Source organism: Jaculus jaculus, chromosome 10 (genome assembly GCF_020740685.1).
Source record: "Jaculus jaculus isolate mJacJac1 chromosome 10, mJacJac1.mat.Y.cur, whole genome shotgun sequence".
NCBI lineage: Eukaryota > Metazoa > Chordata > Mammalia > Rodentia > Dipodidae > Jaculus > Jaculus jaculus.
The window spans coordinates 11,337,399-11,358,549 of NC_059111.1; the positions used below are offsets into that span (position 1 = coordinate 11,337,399).

The 21,151-nt window shown below is 46.3% G+C and overlaps 1 protein-coding gene across 1 annotated transcript in view; it reads left to right on the forward strand.

The window, feature by feature from the left end:
• Snx1 (sorting nexin 1) overlaps positions 1-11,642 on the forward strand; it is a 45,102-nt gene extending 33,460 nt beyond the window's left edge. Inside the window, exons 9-15 of the mRNA XM_004662534.3 lie at positions 1,457-1,570; positions 1,764-1,857; positions 4,523-4,728; positions 9,054-9,197; positions 10,079-10,159; positions 10,556-10,627; positions 11,206-11,642. Of these exons, the coding sequence (XP_004662591.1) occupies positions 1,457-1,570; positions 1,764-1,857; positions 4,523-4,728; positions 9,054-9,197; positions 10,079-10,159; positions 10,556-10,627; positions 11,206-11,256 (762 nt within the window). The 3' untranslated portion in view covers positions 11,257-11,642. The remainder of the gene's footprint in view (positions 1-1,456; positions 1,571-1,763; positions 1,858-4,522; positions 4,729-9,053; positions 9,198-10,078; positions 10,160-10,555; positions 10,628-11,205) is intronic.
• The last annotated feature ends 9,509 nt before the right edge of the window (positions 11,643-21,151 follow it).

Sequence of the window (21,151 nt, forward strand, 5' to 3'; positions counted from 1 at the left end):
ACAGCAACCAAGTTTTGCTTAAGTGAATCAGCACAGAACTCTTCTTGGCAGGAACTTGGTGGTTCTTTTAAAGCTTTTTATTTATTTACTTATTTATTTGCCAGAGAGAAAGAGTAAGAGAGAGAGAATGGGCACGCCAGGGCCTCTAGCCACTGCAAGCAAACTCCAGACACATGTACCACCTTGTGCATCTGGCTAATGTTGGTTCTGGGGAATTGAACCTGGGTCCTTTGGCTTTACAAACAAACACCTGAACCGCTAAGCCATCTGTCCAGCCCCCTTGTGTCTTTTATAGGTTACTAATTGGCTCAAACTGAGTGTGTACTTTGTGCTAAGAGCTAAAGGGTATTAGTTAAAAAACAGTTAATATAGACCAGAGACCTGCTCAATACCAAAAGGGTTGATTCAAATGGATAGCCTACACACACACACACACACACACACACACATACATACATACATACATACATACATACATATACATATGTTTGGTTTCAAGTTAGGGTCTTACTCTAGTCCAGGCTGAACTGGAATCCACTATGTAATCTCACGTTGCCATGAACTCACAGTGATCCTCCTACCTTTGCCTGCAAGTGCTAGGATTAAGGGTGTGTGGCACCATGCCCAGCTGGATAGTATTTTTAGAGGCTATGTATAGCCTATTCATGATTGGGAAAAATTAGAGAAAACATAATCTCTAATAACTGAAGAATTAAATATACTATACACAAATACTTTATTCTTATGATAAACAGAAAGTATAAAAAAATAGGCCAGATATGGTGTTGCACGCCTTTAATCCCAGCACTCGAGAGGCAAAGTAGAAAGATCACCATGAGTTCAAGGCCACCCTGAGACTACATAGTAAACTCCAGGTCAGCCTGGACTAGAGTGAAACCCTACCTTGAAAACTCAAAAACCCAACAACAAAAAATTATTTATTTGAGAGAGAGAGGGAGAATGGGTGCACCAGAGCCTTTAGCCACTGCAAATGAGCTCCAGACACATGTACCACCTTGTGCTTACGTGGTCCTGGGAATCGAGCCTAGATCCTTTGGATTTGCAGGGAAGAGCCTTAACCACTAAGCCATTTCTCTAGCCCTCAAAATTAATTTTTAATTGAAAATTATTAGCAAACAAAGAATGCCTGGTATTTAAGAAGTTCTTGCTCATGTAGATAGACAAAGTCAATGTGAGATCCCATAGCCACATAGCACTCTCAGTTTATTTTCCTTTTGTGAAGAATATCTAAAGCTGAAACATTTATTTTCTTTTCTATCGTAGTTCCTTAATTTTTGTTTCTACACATAATAGCTTTAGATTAATGAAACTGCCTTAGAATACAATCATATAATTTGTTTGGACATTTTGGGCGTGCCATCTGATGGTACTAATTCTTCTGAACCTAAAATAGGAGCAGCAGATAACTTGCCATCCCGCCTTCTTGGTCTTGTAGCTGCCACGTGCTGTGGGGACCCAGACATTGAGTGGTGCTGGTCTCCTTAAGATGTTCAACAAAGCTACCGATGCAGTCAGCAAAATGACCATCAAGATGAACGAGTCCGACATTGTGAGTAGCCCTGGGCCTCTCAGCTCCTACCACCCCCAGGCTTGTGGGTCAGACACCAGGAGAAGTCCTGTAATCTTGGAGGTTAGAGACTTTATTCTCAATGAAGAAAAAAAGAATGGGGCTTCTGAGGAAAGACTTTACCGTACATCTCCTCACACAGCCTTCACTGAGATTCTGGGCTTGTGTGTTTCAGTGGTTTGAAGAGAAGCTCCAGGAGGTGGAGTGTGAGGAGCAGCGTTTACGGAAACTGCATGCTGTGGTAGAAACTCTAGTCAACCATAGGAAAGGTAACCACCTCTGAAATGCACTTGGGGGAACTGTTGTCTTCAGTGAGCTGGAGACAGGAGGGCGTGCTGTTCTCAAACCTCGGCCATCCAAGTTGAAATTCTCAGCCCAGCTGGTTCTTGATGTTCCCATTAAAAAGCTATGCCCAGTGCCCTGAACGTCTGGCAGGAAACATGACTCAGCCACTGTGGCCGCTGGACTGTCTATCTGGGACAGGTGGAGGGAATCCACCTAGATATATCTTGCTTCTGTTGATGTGATTTTGAGTTGGTAGCTTATATCCAAAATAATGTCACACATACTTTTGCTACTTATCAAACCAGCCAGATATAAATGCACAGAAACCATATATGTTTCCTAATCCTTATTTCCTTCCCTTAGTGAGATTTGCTTAATTCGGAGCTAGTGAAGTTTTCCAAGTTTGAGTGCTTTCCTTCTCTGCCTTAAACATACTGATTATTAGAAACATAAAAGACTATAAGCCTGCCGGGTGTGGAGGCACTTGGAAGGCAGAGGTAGGAGGATCCCCATGGGTTCAAGGCCACTCTGAGACTCCATAGTGAATTCCAGGTCAAAGATCCTACCTCGAAAAACAACAACAACAAAGACCATTAACATGAGGCAAATGTAAGCTATGGCAAAGCCAGGCATGGTGGCACATGCCTTTAATCCCAGCACTAAGGAGGCAGAGGTAGGAGGATCTCTGTGAATTTGAGGCCAGCCTGAGACGACGTAGTAAATTCCAAGTCAGCCTGGACCAGAGTGAGACCCTATCTCAGGGGGAAAAAAAAAACTATGGCAAGCTGTGACCTGGCCCATAGGACAGGTTTGACCCCATGGCCTATCTATTACCATAAAATAAGTAAGAAAGGTTTCCTTTTTTTTTTTTTTAAATTTTTATTTATTTATTTGAGAGCGACAGACACAGAGAGAAAGACAGATAGAGGGAGAGAGAGAGAATGGGCGCACCAGGGCTTCCAGCCTCTGCAAACGAACTCCAGACGCATGCGCCCCCTTGTGCATCTGGCTAACGTGGGACCTGGGGAACCGAGCCTCGAACCGGGGTCCTTAGGCTTCACAGGCAAGCGCTTAACCGCTAAGCCATCTCTACAGCCCTTTTTTGGTTTTTCGAGGTAGGGTCTCACTCTGGTCCAGGCTGGCCTGGAATTAACTATGTACTCTCAGGGTAACCTCAAACTCACAGAGATCCTCCTACTTCTGCTTCCTGAGTGCATGTGCCACCACATCTGGCTGGTTTTTTCATCTTCAAAGAGAAGAAGAGAGAGAAAAAATAATATACAGCAGAGACAATATATGGCCTGCAAAGCCTAAAATATTTATCATGTGGCCCTTTAACAAAAAAGGTTTGCCCTGCTCTAGAACGTGCAAGAGTCCTTAGTTTGTGTCTGTCTCTGAAGACAGGCTATATTCTGTGAACTTGAACATAAAAATAAGAGTCATTCCTCACAAAATGGCCTAGATATCCATGACCTCACAGTACCTTACACTACCTACACAAGACCATCATAATAGGAGTAAAAAATCAAAATAAGAGAGAGACTGATTGAGAGGGGGAAGGGATATGATGGAGAATGGAGTTTCAAAGGGGAAAGGGGGGAGGGAGGGCATTACCATGGGATAGTTTACAATCATAGAAGGTGTTAAAAAAAAATTGGGGGGCTGGAGAGATGGCTTAGCAGTAAAGCGCTTGCCTGTGAAGCCTAAGAACTGCGGTTTGAGGCTCGATTCCCCAGGATCCACGTTAGCCAGATGCACAAAGGGAGCGCACACATCTGGAGTTTGCTTGCATGGCAGGAGGCCCTGGCACACTCATTCTCTCTCTCTTCCTCTCTCTGTCACTTTCAAATAAATAAATAAAAATAAAAAATATTTTTAAAAAACTTTGGAAAGATAAAAAGTGTCATTCCTTAAGCCTGGTGTGATGGCACTTGCCTTAATTCTAGCTCTGGGAGGCTGCGCTGAGTTAGGAGGATTGCTGTGACTTCCAGCCAGCCTGGGCTAGAGTGAGACCCTACCTCAAAAACCCAAAACAAAAAAAAACATATAAAGGTGCTTTTCTCTCCTCCTCCTATGACCATCCTAGGCCACTTTCCTTTCACTTTAAAAAATTTTAAATATTATTTTAGCGCAAGTGAGAGAGAGAATTAGCACTCCAGGGCTTCAGCCACTGCAATCAAACTCCAGATGCTTGCACCATCTAGTGGGCATGTGCAACCTTGTGCTTGCCTCACCTTTGTGCATCAGGCTTACATGGGATCTGGAGAGTAGAACATGGGTCCTAACCCACTAAGCCATCTGTCTAGCCCTTCCTTCACTTTTTTTTTTCTTCGAGGTAGGGTCTTGCTATCGTCCAGGCTGACCTAGAATTCATTATGTATTCTCAGGGTGGCCTGGAACTTATGGCTATCCTCGTACCCCTGCCTCCCGAGTGCTGGGATTAAAGGTGTGCGCCACCGCGCCTGGCTTTCCCTTCACTTTTTGAATATGATGGACTTCACTGTAGGTGACTGGGTATGAGTGCACTGCAGGAGTCTGCAATCTCAGATATGCAAAGAGCAGTATTACCAAGACACGCAGTGCACGGCCAGCTGACATGTTCTTTTCCTTGTGAGATCAGAGGCTGTCTGCTGTCTTTCCTTTTCCTAGAGCTAGCACTGAACACAGCCCAGTTTGCAAAGAGTTTAGCCATGCTCGGGAGTTCTGAGGACAACACAGCATTGTCACGGGCTCTCTCTCAGCTGGCTGAGGTGGAAGAAAAAATTGAACAGCTTCATCAGGAACAAGCCAACAATGACTTCTTCCTCCTTGCTGAGCTCCTAAGTGACTACATTCGCCTCCTGGCCATCGTCCGGGTAAGCTTCTACTTCTGTCCCAGCTCTGCCCTGATGGAATTGGTTTTTGTTCTCCCCTTTCCGAGCAGGTTTCATCTCTCTCTTCTTTGGAGGGGAGAGGGGAGTTCTGAGGTAGGGTCTCACTCTAGTTCAAGCTGACCTGTATGTAATTCACTCTGTAGTCTCAGGTGGCCTCGAACTCATGGCGATCCTCCTACCTCTGCCTCCCGAGTGCTGAGATTAAAAGTATGTGGGCTCCTCATTTTTGTATATAAATGGTTGTAACTTTTCCCACTCTTCAAGTATTCTGTAAATTAAACGATCCATTTACCTGACAGTTAGCACTAGCTATTTGAGGTCCATAGTCAGGCACTTTTGAATTTCCAAGTAGGATCTCCTTATTGTTGAAGGCAGGCAGAGTTCTCTGTGCTCCTTTCTTCAAGCAAGGCTTATGACAAACCTGCCGTACTGGCCCCTGGAGTCGTGGCTTCTTCAGTCCTTTGGTCATTGTCTTCTCAACAGTAAGTGGCAGTTTTGCCCTAGAAAAGCTCTTGCTAGCTTCCACTTGTCCCTTCAACGTGGGCAGTCAGGTAACTTCACAGAAGTGGCTTGGCACTGCCCGGTGGAGGGTGGCCAGGTGTTGAGAGTGTGTGTCACCAGAGCCCTCCCTGTGCTGTGCTGAGCACACTGGTGGCAACACTGCAGTCTGCCTCTCAGGTCAAACGCCTTACTTTTCTCTTGGTAACCAGGGCAGTCTGGTGTCCTGAGCTCTCCGGTTGGTTAAGGAAGCTTGATTGGGCATCATTAGTTCTCACATGCTGTTAGAGAACGAGAAAAGAACCAGGAGGGAGCCTGGCACCTACCTATAAGAGCCAGCATCTACACCTGATTCTGCCTGGTATCAGGCTATGTGAGCCTGAGTTGGCATCATGCCAGCTCTGCTCTTCATCCCCAACATTGCTCTCAGAAGAGGGCCCTGTGTTTTATCAGGAGCTAAGCCGCTCCCCACATTCTCCCTTCACACGGCCACAGTTGCAACACTGCTCGCTGCCCTCTCTTTGCTCTTTGGTTTCTTGCTTACTCTAGAGTGATAAGAAACTTGAAGTAAAACCTGTTGTGGAGTTCTGAGAACTGGTCAGACCACTCAGCCAGGAGAGCCACTAGGGAAGTGCTGTGTCTAGAAGAAGCTTTATGTGAGAAGCATTGTTTGGGGGTCTCTGCAGAACACAGCTTTTGGATACGACCCAGGCAGGGTGAGCCTGTGTTCAGCTTCCCCGTAGGCTGGGGCTGGGGCAGCACAGAGCTGCGAAGCTGGCCTTTGCTCAGAGACCTTCACCTGACCATCTCAGGCCACGAGCTGGCCATGAGGCAGAAGAGATGAGCAAAAGTTCCTTTTCTGGGCTGGAGAGATGGCTTAGTGGTTAAGTGCTTGCCTGTGAAGCCTAAGGACCCTGGTTCGAGGCTCGGTTCCCCAGGTCCCACATTAGCCAGATGCACAAGGGGGCGCACACGTCTGGAGTTCGTTTGCAGAGGCTGGAAGCCCTGGCGCGCCCATTCTCTCTCTCCCCTCTATCTGTCTTTCTCTCTGTGTCTGTTGCTCTCAAATAAATAAATTTTTAAAAATAAAAAAAAAAAGTTCCTTTTCTGCACTGGGGCCACTGCTAGTCCTGTAGGTAAATTTGAGCCTTACTTGTATATGGAGCCACCCTTTCCCTGAGTCTCTGACATTGAGGTGCTAAGAAACTGCAAGGGAAACCAGGCAGGGTGGCTCATGCCTGTAATCCCAGTTGAAGTAGGCATATCACCATGAGTTCAGTTCCAGGACAGCCTTGTCTACACAGTGAATTAAGGACAGTTTGGGCTATTGAGTGTGACCCTATCTTAGCAGGAGTATGGCTCAGTGGTAGAGCATCTGACTACAGAGTGACACCCTGTCTCAAAAAAGGAAGAAAAGGGGGGCAGGCTGGAGAGATGGCTTAGCAGTAAAGGTTTACCTGTGAAGCCTAAAGACCCAGATTTGATTCCCTAGGACCAACATAAGCCAGATGCAGAAGAGGCACACTGCATCTGGAGTTCACTTGCAGTGTCTAGAAGCGCTGGCATGTTCATTCTTCCTCTATCTGCCCCTCCAAATTAATAAATAAAATCACTTTCCAAAAGTCTTTTAAAAAGTATGAAATTAAGCTGGGCATGGCGGTGCGTGCCTTTAATCCCAGCACTAGGGAGGCAGAGGTAGGAGGATAGCCATGAGTTCAAGGCCACCCTGCGACTACATAGTGAATTCCAAGCTTATAATAATTGCACCTGGGAGGCTGAGGCAGGAAGATCATGAAGTTTGAGGCAAGTCTAGGCTACACAGTGAGTTGACTGTGATACATAGCAAAACTCTGTCTCAAAAAATAAAAGGGGGGCCAGAGAGATGGCTTAGCGGTTAAGCACTTGCCTGTGAAGCCTAAGGACCACCGTTCGAGGCTAGATTCCCCAGGACCCACGTTAGCCAGATGCACCAGGAGGCACATGCATCTGGAGTTCATTTGCAGTGGCTGGAGGCCCTGACGTGCCCATTCTCTCTCTCTCCCTCCTTATCTCTCTGTCTGTTGCTCTCAAATAAATAAATAAAAATGAACAACAACAACAAAACAAAACAAAAAACAAGAATCCATCTTTTAAAAAGTAAAAATAAAAAATAAAAGGGCCCAGGCTTGGTGGCACATGCCTCTAATTCCAGCATTTGGGAAGCACAGGTAAGAGGATTGCCTTGAGTTCAAGGCCACCCAGAAACTACAGAGTGAATTCCAGGTCAGTCTGGGCTACAGCGAGACCCTACCTCAAAAAACCAAATAAGATAAAGTAAAATAAAAGGGCACTGTTAAAAGGTGCTTGCTGGGCTGGAGAGATGGCTTAGCGGTTAAGCGCTTGCCTGTGAAGCCTAAGGACCCCGGTTCAAGGCTCGGTTCCCCAGGTCCCATGTTAGCCAGATGCATAAGGGGGCGCACGCGTCTGGAGTTTGTTTGCAGAGGCTGGAAGCCCTGGCGCGCCCATTCTCTCTCTCTCCCTCTATCTGTCTTTCTCTCTGTGTCTGTCGCTCTCAAATGAATAAATAAAAAATTAAAAAAAAAAAAAAAAGGTGCTTGCTCATGAAGCCTGGTAGTCCGGGTTTGATTCCTCAGGATCCATGTATAGCCAGATGCACTAAGTGGCCCATGCATCTGGAGTTCATTTGCCAAGACAGAAGTCCTTGTTGCAGCCATGCTTGCTCTTTGTCTTTCAAATCAATTTGTATGTTTTAAAAATGGCATCAGTGCTGAGGAAGGTAACTTTTGGCTGCTCTGCACTCTGATTTACTAAGGTTTATATTTAGGCACAGACCTGTGCTAATGAAGCCTAGAAAATAGCAAATGTATAGGGCTGGGAGGCTAGCCTCAGGCATGGCGCTTTGATCTGGCCTGTTTTTGAGGCCTATAGAGTGAATGTGATGGTAGCTAAAAATGCTCATTTCATTCAAATGACTAGAACCTGGGAAAACCTGGAAGTAGACAGGGCCAGCTTCTTGCAGGCCTAGGGAGCCTAGAACAGGTGAGTGTGTGGTTGAGATGGTGTATGTCTTGTGGCCATTGTAAATAATCCTTAAACTGCTAGGTGTGGTGGCACATGCCTGTAATTCCAGTGCTTGGGAGGTGAGGTCATCCTTAGCTACATAGTGAGTTTAAGGCAACCTAGGCTACAGAGAACATCTCAAAAAAAAAAAAAAAAGAATCCTCAAGCTTTGTGTGTTAGGTGAAGGCTGCTTTCTTACATTATACTTATAGCTCCTAGTAGGTCCCTTGCTTGATGATGTAGCATATTGTAGTACCCTGCTTGTGTTCCTAGTACTCTGCATATTGTAAATACCTATTTATAGTTGTTAATATAATGGTGGCCTTCTGCAGCAGATGGTGAGCGAGCCCCATGATAGTGGACTATGGGTTTTGTTCCCACTGAATTCTTAGCTCCTTGCAATGGCAGGCACTCTGAAAGCGGCAGACTCATGGCTTGACTTTTCTGAGGGAGGCAGTTTGGAAGCCTCAGTAGCAGACACTGGCACCAGGCTGCCTACTATGCTCCCCGCCCGCCAGCCCTGGGGGAGCATGAGGCAGCATGGCACCGGCTTGCTGGAGGCTTGAAAGGATCTGGCCTAAGCTTGTGCTTCTAGACATTGAACTCCCAGCTGGGCACTAACACGTGGCCATAGACCTGTTCTTGCTCAGTCCTTCCATTGCATAGCCATTGGGAGGGTGCCCCCAAAGCAGAGCCAGCCAGGCTGCTGAAGAGTTGGTTGTGCTTCTCCCAATTGCCCCCGACCCCAGGCTGCCTTTGACCAACGCATGAAGACTTGGCAGCGCTGGCAGGACGCTCAAGCCATGCTGCAGAAGAAGCGGGAGGCTGAGGCTCGGCTGCTGTGGGCCAACAAGCCCGACAAGCTGCAGCAGGCCAAAGACGAGATTACAGAGGTGAGTGAGCCTGCCCCGCCGCGTGCGCCCACATGCTTGGAAGCCCACCCTGGGCAAGAGAGCTTTAGGACATTTAAAAGGTCAGGGACAGGCTGGACATCTGGCTCGGTGATTGAGGCACTTGTTTGCCACGCCTGCCAGCCCAGGTTTGATACTTCAGACCCACATAAAGCCAATGCACAGTGAGTGGAACGTACATCTGGAGTATGTTTGCAGAAGCAAGAGGCCCTGGCTCACTCATCTCCTCTCTCTCCTTGTCAAGACTTTTTAAAGAGGCCAGCGCTGCTGGACAAGCCTCTGGGAGTGACTGCAGGCCATCTTGAGGCCTGGACCACCACCACCCTTCTCAAATCAGTCTCTGCAGCAGGGTCCTGGTGCAAGTCTGAACAGCTATTTAGGTGACTCAGATATGCCCCACTGGCAAGAAGGGAATTACGTTTTCTGGGGCATCTGGCTCTGTTAGTGTGCACCTAAGTCTGAGGCCACGGCTGCTGACTGTGACTTTCATGTCCTTCCCAGCAGGGCAGACAGGATCAGCTGAGATCTTATATAGAACTGTCCAAATATAAGGATTTAACACCACCATGTTGTTATTTTTAAACTTTATTTATTTTTTATTATTGTTATTTTTTTCCTGAGGTAGGGTCTCACTCTAGCCCAGGTTGACTTGGAATTTACTCTTGTAGTCTCGGGGTGGCCTCCAATTCAAGGCGATCCTCCTACCTCTGCCACCAGAGTGCTAGGTTTAAAGGCACGCGTCACCACGCTGGCTTTCCTTTGCTTTTTTGAGGATTAAACCCAGCGTCTTGCACATGCTAGCAAGTGTCTTCCACTGAGCTATATCCCCAGTCCTTACAGTGTCCTTCCTTTCCTCTTTCTAGTGGGAGTCTCGAGTGACTCAGTATGAAAGGGATTTTGAAAGAATTTCAACAGTGGTCCGAAAAGAAGTGATACGGTTTGAGGTGAGATAAAAGATCCGAATGCCTCATTATTCTTGTGAACAGGTGTGACAGTGTGTGTGTCTGTGTGTGTGTGCAATGTGCACAATGTGCAATGATTCCTGAGGCATGGTGGTGTCTTATTGTCAGACCAAAGCAATTAGACCTAAAACAAAGCACACAGCTACCATATGTCCTCTGGGTCCCCATACTTTCTCCTGTCCTACTTGACTTTCCACCCTGTAAGAAACCTTGCAAAACTCTGGGAGAGGCTGTTGGCCTGGAAACTGCAGCTGTTCAGCTGCTGGCTCTATTTTCAGAGCCCACGCTTGGCCTTGGTCAGCAGTAAACACCACCTTCCCATCAGAAGGGGTAGGAGTGTCTGTCTGGAAGGTCAGTGTAGAATCCTGTCTCCTATAGAAAGAGAAATCTAAGGACTTCAGAAACCACGTGATCAAGTACTTGGAGACACTCCTATATTCACAGCAGCAGGTACGTAAGTTGTACATGACCTTCATCCCCAACTGCCTGTCTCCAAGGCCGGATGTCTGCTTGGCAAGATGTGCAGGCCCTGCTTCTAAGGGAAGGCCCTGCTGCTCTGTCTGGCAGGCCTTTGGCTGAACAGGAGGATCCATCTTTGTTGCCCTAATTCTCTGGTTAGTTTTTGAGGAAAAACCCTGTATCTTCTCCTGCTGTTAATGTAATGCTGTATCCTTTGAGTGGCTACCCTTGGATAATTCCTAGCCCTCTTGAGGCTGAGGCCCTCATCAGTATGTGCACAATGGCTTCATTGTAAGGAGCAAACAGTGTTGGGCAAGGCACTGGCCTCTACAGGGGTATACCCTTCAGGGAGGGACTGAGATTGTCTTCAGAGACTGCCCTTGTACTTGGGACTAAAACCAGTGTCTCCCCTAAGTCGAAAAGGAGGTGAGGTTTCTGCATCTGCTCGGCATGCCTTCATTTTGGGTGGCTGGAGTGCATGGGCATGCCATGGCACTGCCTTCTCCCAGGCTAGCTCCAGCTCTGCCACCAGACGGGGCACTTGCTTACCATTTCCCCACTTATTGCAGCTGGCAAAGTACTGGGAAGCCTTCCTTCCTGAGGCGAAAGCCATCTCCTAATGGACCAAGGATACCAGAGCCCACCTGTGTGACATTGCCTTTTATACACTGTCATTCTTGCCCCATGATGGACCCCAGTTGACACATCCTGCCTTGGCTGGACTTAGCCCTTTTACCTTGCCCCGTGACCAAACTATTCCCAGTTACTCTAACCAGTACTTCATTTAGCTTCCACATATATTTTCTTACCTAAGAGAATAGTTTCCTGCTTTAAGCAAAAGACCTATAATAGGTGATGAAATTATGGGTTAGGGGTGGAGTGTTGATATAAATATATAAATATAAATGTATATTTTTCAGGCTGTGGCTTAGGAACTGGGAATAACGTTTTCTGTTACTCCTGATGGTGCCATGAAAAGATTATGTAATAAAATATTTGAAAATCAGGTCACATGACTCAGCATGTGGTACTTTTTGCTTAGGCTGGGGAGCAGTTGGGAAGCAGGACTAGAATATTTCTAATGAAGAAGTTATCCAGATGTATTAAGCTTCCCTGTACAGGAGCTCATAGGGTTTTGCACCTGACTATGATACTGGAATCTCTTTTGCTTCTCCTCAGCTACCTATTTAGAGGGTTTCTTGGTCTGCTTTTTATTCCTACTATTTATTTATTTTTGATTTTTTGGAGGTAGGGTCTCACTCTAGCCCAGGCTGACCTGGAATTATCTTGTAGTCCCAGGCTGGCCTTAGATCCTCCTACCTCTGCTTGGGATTAAAGGCATGCACCACACTGCCTTTTTTTATTTTGTTTTGTTTTTAAGTATTTATTGATTCAACAGAGAGAATGGGCACACCAGAAACTCCAGCCACAGTAAATGAACTACATACACATGGACCACCATGTGCATCTAGCTTATGTGCGTTCTGGGGAATCGAACCTGGGACCTTAGGCTTTGCAGGCAAGTGCCTTAACCACTAAGCAATCTCTCCAGCTCCCCCCATACCCTTTTTTTGAGGTAGGGTCTTGCTCTATTGCAGGCTGGCTTAGAATTCACTATGTAGTGTAAGGTGGCCTCAAGCTCATAGAAATCCTGCTACCTCTGCCTCCAGAGTACTGGGATTAAAGGCTGTGCCCCCATGCCCAGTGACTATTTTATATTTTTACTTTTTTTTTAGCAGGGTTTCACTCTAGCCCAGGCTGACCTGGAACTCACTCTATAGTGCCAAACAGATCACAAACTCACAGTGATCCTCCCATCCCAGTCTCCTCAGTGCTGGGACTAAAGGCTTGCGTCAACACACCCAGCCTTCTACCTTCTTTTGAGACAGGGTCTCTCTTGCTGCTACTGTTTGTAAGCTTCTGGATTCTCTTGGCTCCACCTCCCATTGCCATAGTCTTGTGGGATTGCAAATGGTGTGTGCCTCGATGTCCAGCTTTACATGAGCACCGAGGATGCTCAAACTCTTGTTGGCAAGTATGTAGCTAAATGCCTTTAACTGCTGAGCCATCTCCCTAGCTCCCAACTCCAAGATTTTTGTCTATATTTTTTCAATTTTTTTTTTTTTTTTTTTTTTTTGAGGTAGGATCTCACTCTAGCCCAGGCTGGCCTCCAACTCACAGCAATCCTACTACCTCTGTCTCTCTAGTGCTGGATTAAAGGTGTGCATCACCACACCCAGCCAATTTTTTTTTTTTTTTTTTTTTTTTTTTTTTGTGGTTTTCAAGTTAGGGTCCATTCTAGCCCAGGCTGACTGAAACTTACTTGGTAGTCCCAGGCTGGCCTCAAACTCAGAGCAGTTCTCCTACCTCTACCTCCTGAGTGCTGGGATTAAAGGCGTATACCACACCCAACTCCAACTCCAAGATTTTCAATATTTATTTATGTCATTTATCTCTGCCTCTGTCTGTATTTTTTTGCTGTCTGTGAAGAGTGTAATGTCACTCCAGATATCAAGGGGTACAATCGGCAGTTAGATCTTGTTTTTAAAAAACATTCTATATTAAAAGAAATCAAGAGAGAGATAGGAGAGAGGCAGGTGGGTTGGGGGAGCAAACACCAAGGTCTCTAGATGCTGCAAATGAATTCCAGATGCATGTGCCATTGTGCATCTGGCTTTATGTGGGTACTGGAGAATTGAACTCTGGTTGTTAGGCTTTAAAGAAAAGTGTCATAAGCACTGAGCATCTCTCTAGCCCCTGTTCTTTTTGCTTTGTTTTTTCAAGATAGGGTTTCACTCTAGCCCAGGCTGACCTGGAACTCCTTCAGTAGCCCCAGACTGGCCTCAAACTCACAGTGATCTTCCTACCTCTGCCTCCTGAGTGCTGAGACTAAAGGCATGCACCATTACTCCCAGCCCAGACTTTCTTCTACCTTCTTCTCCTTTTTTTTTTTTTTTTTTTTCTTCAGAGGTAGGGCCTTGCTCTAGCATAGGCTGACCTGGAATTCACTATGGAGTCTCAGGGTGGCCTCGAACTCACAATGGTCCTCCTACCAATGCCTCCCGAGTGCTGGGATTAAAGGTGTGCACCACCATGCCCGGCTAAAGCAGCTAAAGGTATGTTCTTAGAAAGCCTGACACTCTGGTTCAAATCCCCAGCAGCCCAATAAAGCTAGGCATTTCAGTGCAGCAACAAGAGACCCTGGGATACATATGCACACACATGTGCAAATTTTATAAACATATTTTATTATGAGAGAGGGTGGACATACCAGGGCCTGTAGTCGCTGCAATCAAACACATGTGCTACCTTGTGTATATGGCTTTACATGGGTACTAGCAAATCGAACCCGTGTCCTTAGGCTTTACAGGCAAGCACCTTAATTGCTCAGTCATCTCTCTAGCCCCAATAAATTAATTTTTAAAAATCTACATGGAGGGCTAGAGAGATGTCTTAATGGTTAAGATACTTGCCTGCAAAACCTAAAGATCCAGGTTTGATTCCCCTGGGCCCACATAAGCCAGATACACAAGGAGGTGCATGTGTCTGGGATTCACTTGCAATGGCTAGAGACCCTGTCACACCCATTGTTTCTCTCTTAAACAAATTTTTTTTAAATTTTTTGTTTAATTTTTATTTATTTAAGAGTGACAGAGAAAGAGGCAGATAGAGAGAGAGAGAGAGAATGGGCATACCAGGGCCTCCAGGCACTGCAAACATACTCCAGATGTGTACGGCCCCTTGTGCATCTGGCTAATGTGGGTCCTGGGGAATGGAGCCTCAAACCAGGGTCCTTAGGCTTCACAGGCAAGCACTTAACTGCTAAGCCATCTCTCCAGCCCTTAGATAAAATTTTTTAAAACATCTACATGGAGCTGAGTGTGGTAGCACAAGCCTTTAATCCCAGAACTTGGAGGCAGAGGTAGAAGGATCACTGAGTTTGAGGCCACCCTGAGACTACATAGAGAATTTCAGGTCAGCCTGGACTAAAGTGAAACCCTAACTCGAAAAACAAATTAAAAAAAAAAATTTAATAAAATATTTTAAGATTTAAAAACCCTGTGCTAGAGTGAGACCCCACCTCAAAACATAATAAGGCGGAGCAGACTTAAGCACGTTAAGACAATTATGAGTCATATTTGGGAGAAGATGCAGCCCCAGAGTACAGAGGAGGGCCATTCCTGTTCTCAGTCTCACTGCTGACACTCATAGTTCCCTCGGGTAGGCACATCCTATTTACTTAGCTATTTGAGCCACGAGGTTTACACAGAAAGTATGGAGGAGGTCTCCACTTGCCCTAGGTGGTCTCTGGGTTGTTTCTCCCTACATCACTGGTGGCATCTGTAGATCAGGACTTAGGACTAGAGAGATCCTGATATGCAATGTAAATGAGAGAAAAAACAGATTGGAAGTGTCCCACACAAACACTAGTTGCTTTGAGCTTCTCTTTAAAGGTTTTCATTCTGAATGTACCTATAGCTGGACAGTCAAAAGAAAAGAAAGGATGCCTTTTCAGAACCTCTTTTTTTTTTTTCCAAGGTAGGGTCTCACTCTAGCCCAGGCTGACCTGGAAATTCACTATGTAGTCTCAGGGTAGCCTCAAACTCATGGCGATCCTCCTACTGCTGCCTCCCAAGTGCTGGGATTAAAGGCATGTGCCACCATGCCTGGCAGAAACTCCTATTTTAAGAGAGGATAACTGAGGGAAAGCTTGGGATGGATCCAAGACAAGACGGCGAGAGTGCTCTTTGCTGAGGAAGTTGAAGCTCATGGGCTCTGAGGGCACCTAGCCTCAAGGTGGGGAGACTGTTCCCTGGCAGGAATCAGAGAATGGTTCTTCTCTGCTGCGTTTGGCACATACATGAACCATGAACTTTGTCTCTGGAGACACTGACTGAGATTCTCCGTGGCATGGCTAGGAAGGTAAGGCCTGAGCTGACAGTTAAATATGGACGAGAAGAACTTGGTCCCTCCTGTGAACCATGGAATGGAGTATACGTCACCTGCCAGTGCCCCGTGATAGCAGCTTTGTTGCTCTCCAAGCTGCAATTGTAAGGTTGTACGCCTTTATAGCTCCATGGCCCTTGTAAAAGGACTCAAAACAGTGCCAGACACATACCTGTTGAGTGATTGTCCACTTGTAGGCTCTGCCACCTGGCACTTCTAGGTCACTGTAAGCGGAGCCCAGCTCACCTTGCCTTGTTATCTCCTAGTCGTTCACTACAGGGTTAACACCTCACGGACACGAATTCCAAATATGCCATTTCCGTTCTCATCTCTGTGCGGCCTGAGGAGCCTTTGTGCTCGCTGGGCTTTGTGAGTGCCGCCCTTCTTCACGGCTGCCATCCTGGTTATCAGAAAGAGGCAGTTTTCAACTTTGTGGATGAGCATGCAAGTGTAAGGAGATGAGGAATATCTGCCATTGTGTGAGAATGTTCACTGAGGACCCTCATAGATACTTCTAGAAACAAAGTCTATGAAGAAAACTATCCAAAGATAGCCATCATAGCATGTTTTACATTTGCAAAACAAATCAATCTAAATGTCCATCAGGAAAGGGTTAAATGAATAATGACAGTTATGCAGTGGGATATGTTATTATGTAATGTGGCCATTGAAATGTTATGCATAGTTGGACTCATTGATAAGGAAAACATTTCTGAGCAGGCTATAGAATTGCATGTATTATTATATGATTCACATTTAATAAAAGTTTACACATGGCAAGGATGTTGATTGAATTAAGTGCAATTGCCTCTAGAGATGAAATTTTCCTTTTTTTTTTAATTTATTTTTTCTTTTCTTTTTTTGCCATAGCCCTGAATGGCCTGGAATTCACTCTAGAGTCTCAGGGTGGCTGCAAACTCACCACCATGCCTGGCAATATACAGAAATTTTAAGCTATAATACATAAAATGGCATAAAAATTAAAAGTAGGCTGGGTGCAATGGCACACGCCTTTAATCCCAGTACTTGGGAAGCAGAGGTAGGAGGACTGCGGTGAGTTTGTGGCCACCCTGAGACGCCAGAGTGAATCCCAGGCCATTCTGGGCTACAACAAGACCTTCCCTAAAAAAACAAAAAATAAATTCTGGGCTGGAGAGATGGCTTAGCGGTTAAGCACTTGCCTGTGAAGCCTAAGGACCCCAGTTCGAGGCTCATGTTAGCCAGATGCACAAGGCGGCACATGTGTCTGGAGTTCATTTGCAGTGGCTGGAGGCCCTGGCACACCCATTCTCTCCCTCCCTCTCTTTCTCTCTCTGCCTCATTTTCTCTGTCACTCTCAAATAAATAAAAATAAATTCTGAATATTATCTTTATAATCAGACAAATCAGGTAAAGCTACTTTCATTATGAGACAATAATCCAGTGCATCCTTTGACACCTACTGCATATGTAAGTTCTCTGGGAGCTTTCTCTGACAATTGTCCATCCCTTCCCCTGAGGGAATGGGAACTCACTCCTGTATACCTGGTATGGTGCTGAATTTGTCACCCTCTTACACCTCAGCTATTATCCCACTTGTGTCACGTTGCCCCTGACTGGATTTCAACAGCTGCTTAAGACCATGGACAGTATTGTTTCCACCCATCTACACCCTCCTCTACCCCAGAGCAGCTTGCAGGCACAGCGACCACTCCGAAGCTCCAGATTTTTCCCGAACAAGCCTGTGGGCCTACTGAGGCTAAGTCTTGGAACTTTTCAGGAGATCCAGAAATGTGGCTTAATTTAGGATTTGTATCTATCCCATGATGCCCACCTGTCCCAGGAAGCCTGCCCTGGGCTAGCCCCGCCCCTTGGGCCCTTGTCTGTTGTGGAGATGCCTCTGTGGCTGTGAGGACCACATCTCTGGGACAGAAAGCCCTTCCCATGTAAGGTAGCTGAGGAAGCCAGATGTTCATCCTCTGTGGTGGTTTGAATGTACGTCTCCCATAAACTCAGTTGATTACTAAGCTTATTACTTGAGTCTCCAGCTGCCTGGCTGGCGGTGTCCTGGGGGTAGATCCTGGGGTCCAGGCCGGAGTTTGCAGGGCAGTGTGCGCACTGGCGGGGTCTCTGCTGCTGGCTGTCCATTTTGTGCTTGTTTGGGCATTTGCTGGCTGTTGATGGTTTCTCTCCGCTTGGACGTATAGAAGTGGCTTCCACCACTGGTGGAGCTTCCCCTCTGGATCTGTGACCTTGAAATGAACCCCTTCCTCCCCTAAACTGTGCCTGGTTTGGATGTTCACCCCAGCAACACGGATCTGACTACAACATTCTCCTCAGGATGGACTTAGAGCCAGAAAACCCCATCCAGTCTGAGATGGAACATTTCCCTCAAGAGATGTGACATCTTTCTAAATGACTGTCCTCTCCTGCAAACTTCAAAGCCCTCAGCTTCCCCTTACATTGTGAGTAGCTGAAGTGATGACTCCAGAGACCTAGAGCCCATCTCTCCTCAGAGACAGAGGAGGCTCCTGGCAGCCAGTAACCTATGTGGGACAGGAAACAGACTCTGCCCTGTAGCCCTTCTAACTTTATAGCCTAACTTATGAATTAGACAAAGAACTTGACGGGCGTGGTGGCGCACATCTTTAGTCACAGCACTCAGGAGGCAGAGGTTGGAGGATCGCCATGAGTTCGAGGTCACCCTGAGACTACATAGTTAATTCCAGGTCAGCCTGGACGAGAGCAAGACTCTACCTCTAAATAAATAAATAATAAAGTTCAAAGTCCTCCTCAGCTACATAGCTTGAGGCAAGCCTGCAATAGAGGAAACTGTCTCAAAGAAAATGATAAAATAAACTTTAAAAAGGCAATCAGAATCCAGAGTGGTGTCACACACTTTTAATCCCAGCACTCAGGAGGCTGAGGCAGGAGGATCCCTATATGTTCAAGGCCAGCCTGTGCTAGAGTGAGACCCTGCCTCTGGAAAAGGAAAAAAAGAAAAAAGGCAAGTAGGAGATGAACCTGGGACTGGACAGTGAGCGCCAGGCCAGCCTGGGCTGGAGTCAGACCTGCCTTGGAAAAAAAGAAAAGGAAGGCCGGGGAGAGTTCTCGGTGGTTAAAGGCACTTGCTTGTAATGTGGAAAAAATCAGGAAAATCTTGATCACAAAAACTGGAAGTTTGTTTTCCAAACCTTTCAAATCTCAGGATACTGAAAGGCGTAATTGGGTTTTGTCGGTGATGAGTCAGTAATGATATATTAAGATGAACTGCATGTAGTTGACAATATCCCACTGGTGTTTTGGTCTACAAAAACAGTACTATTGTATAAATTTTAAAAAAAAATAGCTGTCATTTATTTGCTGTGTGATAGGCCCCATTCCAAACACTACAGCTGTCTTTTAGCCCAAGTATAAAGGTATAAATAACTGTCCTAAAGATGAGGACTTGGGCTTGGTATGAAAATTGCACAAGAAGACCAGAGCCGGCTCTGCTGGAGCAGGTCCGACCCACCCCTGTTCAGGCAGCCCTGCCTGGGCCCTCCAGGCCAGCACACCTTCCCACCCCAGAGAAAAATCCAGCTTCTGTGCCCAGTGGCGCCTGCAGGCTGCAGCCCAGGAGCTATTTGTTTTCTTAACAGGGTTAACCAAACCTCCTGAGGGGCCATGAGCCGCAGAAGTCCTGCTGGTGAAAGGGGGCTTTGTGTGAAGGCAGTGGAGGGCCAGGGCCCCAGCAGAGGCAGGAGCCACGGCAGGAGCTGGGGCCCTCCCAGCAGTAATCAGGACACTGTGGGGTCAGGGTTGGCTTGGGGGACATCCTCACCCCCAGACTTTCCTGTCCTTTGCTTGGGCCATGATCCTGTGTAACAGCAGTGAGCCGTGGGACTCCATATCTGCAGCCGAGATGGCCTGGTCCCAGGAGGGCTGGCGTGGGAGTCCAGAGATGGGTGACTAGTGGCTCCCAACCAGGAGCGTACTGGAAGGGCTTCCGAAGGAAGGTCCCTCAACAATTTTTGGTTTTTTTTGGATGTGTTGAGGATCAGAACACAATCTGAACTTACTAAAAATGCTGACCGTGAGGCCCCACCCAGGCCTATGCAGTTGGAAAATACAAGGTCACGCACGGTTCTACAATGTGAGATTTAACAGGCTCTGTAGGTGACGGTGATGACTGAAAGAGGAGGACTACTCCTATATGATCTAGAGAGAGATCCTCTGGCCAAGAAAAAGTGGTCAGTGAGGACTTTTAAGCTACTTTCACTCTAGAGCTTGGATACTAAATTCATATGCTAGGTAGTGAGAAAGACACAGACTGTTTCTGTAAAACAGCTCATTGTAAAAACAGAAGTCACTTTGAGGTCTGAATAACACGTCAGTCTAGAGCTTGATTTCATATGCCACACTGGCCAACACTTAAAGGGGATTCACTCTTCCTGCGTAGTGACTGCTTGGGTATTTATATCCTGTACTGCCGTGTTCCCAAAGACATCACACATAGTGGCTCCAGGGTAAGGATTGTTTGTTTTGAATACAGGGTTGTGCCCTCATTCCCACCCAGGCCTTTCTTCATTTGGACCTGCACTCCTATCCTATGGGATGCTGGGGAATTCTGAGCATTTTTATTAAGATGCTTTACATATCAGTTGCATTGGCCCTCATTCCATAACAAGGTCTCTCTGACCTCCTTGCCTTCCTAGATTGAGTTACAGAAACTAGAATTTTGGGCTGCGGAGATATCTCAACAGATAAAGGCACTTGCTTGTAAAGTCTGATAGCCCAGGTTTGATTACCCAGTAAACTATATAAATAAAGACAGATGCATAAAGTGGTGCCTGTGCCAGGAGTCTGTTTGCAGTGGCAAGAGGTCCTGGGTTGCCCATTTTTTCTCTCTCCTCTCCATCTCCCTCTTACCTCTCTGCTTGCAAATAACTTAAAAGAAAAATTAAAAAGCCAGGCATGGTGGCACATGCCTTGAATCTCAGCACCATGTGGCTGTACATGGGTACTGGGGAATTAAACCTAGGCTGTCAGGCTTTGCAGATAAGTTCTTTTAACCATTAAGCCATGTCCCTGTCCCCAGCACCCCCAAAAGTAATTTTTTCTTTTTTTCCTTTGGACGTTTTTTTGAGGTAGTGTCTCACCAGGTGTGGTACTTTAACCAAAGCTAAGCCATCTCTCCAGCCCTCAAAAATAATGTAAAAAAATTTTTTGGTAAACTTCTGATTTTTGTTTTTTTTTTTTTTTAATGTAAGAGCAACATACAGAGAAAGAGGCAGATAGAAAGAATGTGGGCATGCCAGGGCCTCCTGCCACTGCAAACAAATTCCAGATGCGTGCCCCTCCCCCTTGTGCATCTGGCTAACACGGGTCCTGGGGAATCAAACCTCGAACCAGGGTCCTTAGGCTTCACAGGCAAGTGCTTAACCGCTAAGCCATCTCTCCAGCCCCCTCAAAAATAATTTTGATTAAATACATTTGTTATACTTTTCTCTTGTAAGTTCGCCTTTTGTCACAGGAAAGTCAGAATGGGTGAGGAAAAGTAACTCAGCATTCACTTTTCCAAGACCTATCCAACAAACAGCTACAGGT